This window comes from Psammomys obesus, unplaced genomic scaffold (assembly GCF_907164565.1).
Source record: "Psammomys obesus unplaced genomic scaffold, mPsaObe1.curated_primary_1811, whole genome shotgun sequence".
NCBI classification, from domain to species: Eukaryota; Metazoa; Chordata; class Mammalia; order Rodentia; family Muridae; genus Psammomys; species Psammomys obesus.
In genome coordinates this window covers 1-2122 of record NW_026596344.1, presented here as the reverse complement: position 1 = coordinate 2122, position 2122 = coordinate 1, and the positions used below count along the sequence as shown (strand labels likewise).

Here is a 2122-nt window from a genome sequence, read left to right as displayed (position 1 = left end):
GTCAGGAAATGAATGATTAAACTCACATTTGTGTCACTATTGAACCAGCATAGCCCACAGGCAAGTAGCTCTTAAGATTGCCAACGTATGTAGATAAGTTGATTATTACCGCCCTGCCCCCTGATACCATACAAAATAGATCCAGTGCAATGAACAGTAGGCAGGAGGGGTGAAGCTTCTAGTTGGGCACAAGTGGAACATCTCTGTGCTCACTGAGATATCTAAGTACTGCCTTGATAAATCAGGTATCACAATCAGTTTGTGGAGAGCAGCCATTAACCTTGGAAATAGCCTGAAGTATTTGGGAGTATCCATGGGGCCTCTTTGGCCACTGACTCAATTTGAGAATACTCATCCAGCAATTCCCATCTTGCTCATGTACAGCTGTTATCTGAAGATGAATATTAAAATAATTTGGAACATTATGCTGTGAGGACTTGAGGCCTAAGACAGAGTGGAACCATAGCTCAGAACCACCTGATGCAGACAGCAGACATCCTTCAGCTTTATAAAAGCAAACACAGACAGACTCATTTGTGAACATCTTCAAAGGGACCTAGGCTGAATAACAGGAAGCCTGGGCTCTTAACCTAAGAGAAAAATGGGAAATCCCCTAGGGCTAGAAGGAAAGGAGTGGCCATACTCTCATCCTCTGTATTAGGGGGGAACAGAGCTGAGGACCAGCCTGAAATACTGTACAGATGCAAACGGAGGCTGTGTCACTGTGTTCTCTGAGCACAGTAGTATGTGGCAGAGTCAGCAGTGTCCACACTGGTGAGCTTGAGGAACACCCGGTTGTTGGAGCTGTCCTTGGAGATGGTGAGCCGGCTCTTCAGGGAGGGGTTGTAGCCCTTGCCATCATCCCACCAAATGTTTGCCAGCCACTCCAGACCCTTCCCTGGAGGCTGACGAATCCAGCCCACACCTATACCATAAGTGCTCAGTGAAAACCCAGAGCAAGTGCAGGTCAGACTGAGGGTCTCCAAGGGCTGCAAGAGCCCAGGGACAGACTCCTTCAAGGTGACCTGGGACAGGACATCTGTGAAGAAAGAAACAGAAGGTGAGGTTGGACCAGGGTGAGGATAGGAAGGTCCATCCCATGGGTGGCCTTGGCACTCACATGCAGGGACAAGCAGCAGCAGCAAGGAGGAAGCAAGCCTGGCCATAGCTGCACACCAGTGAGCACCCAGGCCCAGCTTTGGCTTTTCAACCCAGGGATGGGTGGAGCCAGGGGAGATTTGCATTCCTCAGCAGGTGCTGGCCCTGAGGGTGGACTTAAGTTTCAGGACCAGAAGGAGCCTGTCTGTGATGGGAAGCACAGGAGCCCTCAGGGAGCTCACCTCTGCTCCCACAGAGAGTGGCTAATGGAGACCAGAGTCCTCAGAATAAACACTTGTGGGGAGTGCTGAGTAGGAGCAGGACTAAGAGAGATCCTCACTGGAACAGGAAGGGTCCTGACCCTGTCCACTCATCCAGGGATCATCACCCTGTGATTTCGCATGGAGGAATCATGAAGAGCTCAGAGGGATGATACATAATGACATTATGTGTATAGAAATAGGAAAATATCTGATATTCTCTCCATAAGATTCAAATGCTACCACGTATGTCATCTTCAAAGACCAGCAGTTGGAAAGGTCAATGAGAAAGAAAACATCATAGAATGGATGATACAGAGGATCCGTTGCCACGTGCAGAAGAGACCAGAAGCCGGGGATGCAGCCAATGCTGGTTCCCGATACAGGAAATGCAGGCAACAGACTCTTCGGGAGAGAGCGTCATATCTAACCAAGAACACTTACAATGCATTTCAGATGCTCTGTCCAGAGGTCATAAAACTGTGATGTTGTCTTAAGTCAGTGATATGAACTGGAGTAGATGTAGACTTTTTCAGATGTTCTTGAAGTACTTCTGGCCCCATGTATCTAAATGTGCAGACAGATATAGGCTATGTGGAATAAAAATTAAAGTGTTAAATTTAATCCAACAAGATTTTATACAAATTTGGATATAGCCAGGCATTGGTGGTGCATCCCAGAACATGGATGGCAGAAGTAGGAGAATCTGAAATTCTCAAACTCTAACAGTGGACAACCGGTTCCTAACCAGGTAATTAAGTGTT

The 2122-nt window shown here is 47.4% G+C and overlaps 1 gene segment (V, D, J or C); it reads right to left on the bottom strand.

Moving 5' to 3' along the window:
* Positions 1-719: 719 nt before the first annotated feature.
* LOC129669129 (immunoglobulin heavy variable 2-5-like) lies at positions 720-1166 on the bottom strand. The segment is given in 2 exon segments: positions 720-1039; positions 1121-1166. Coding segments are annotated over 2 exon segments (366 nt in total).
* Between the last annotated feature and the right edge of the window lie 956 nt (positions 1167-2122).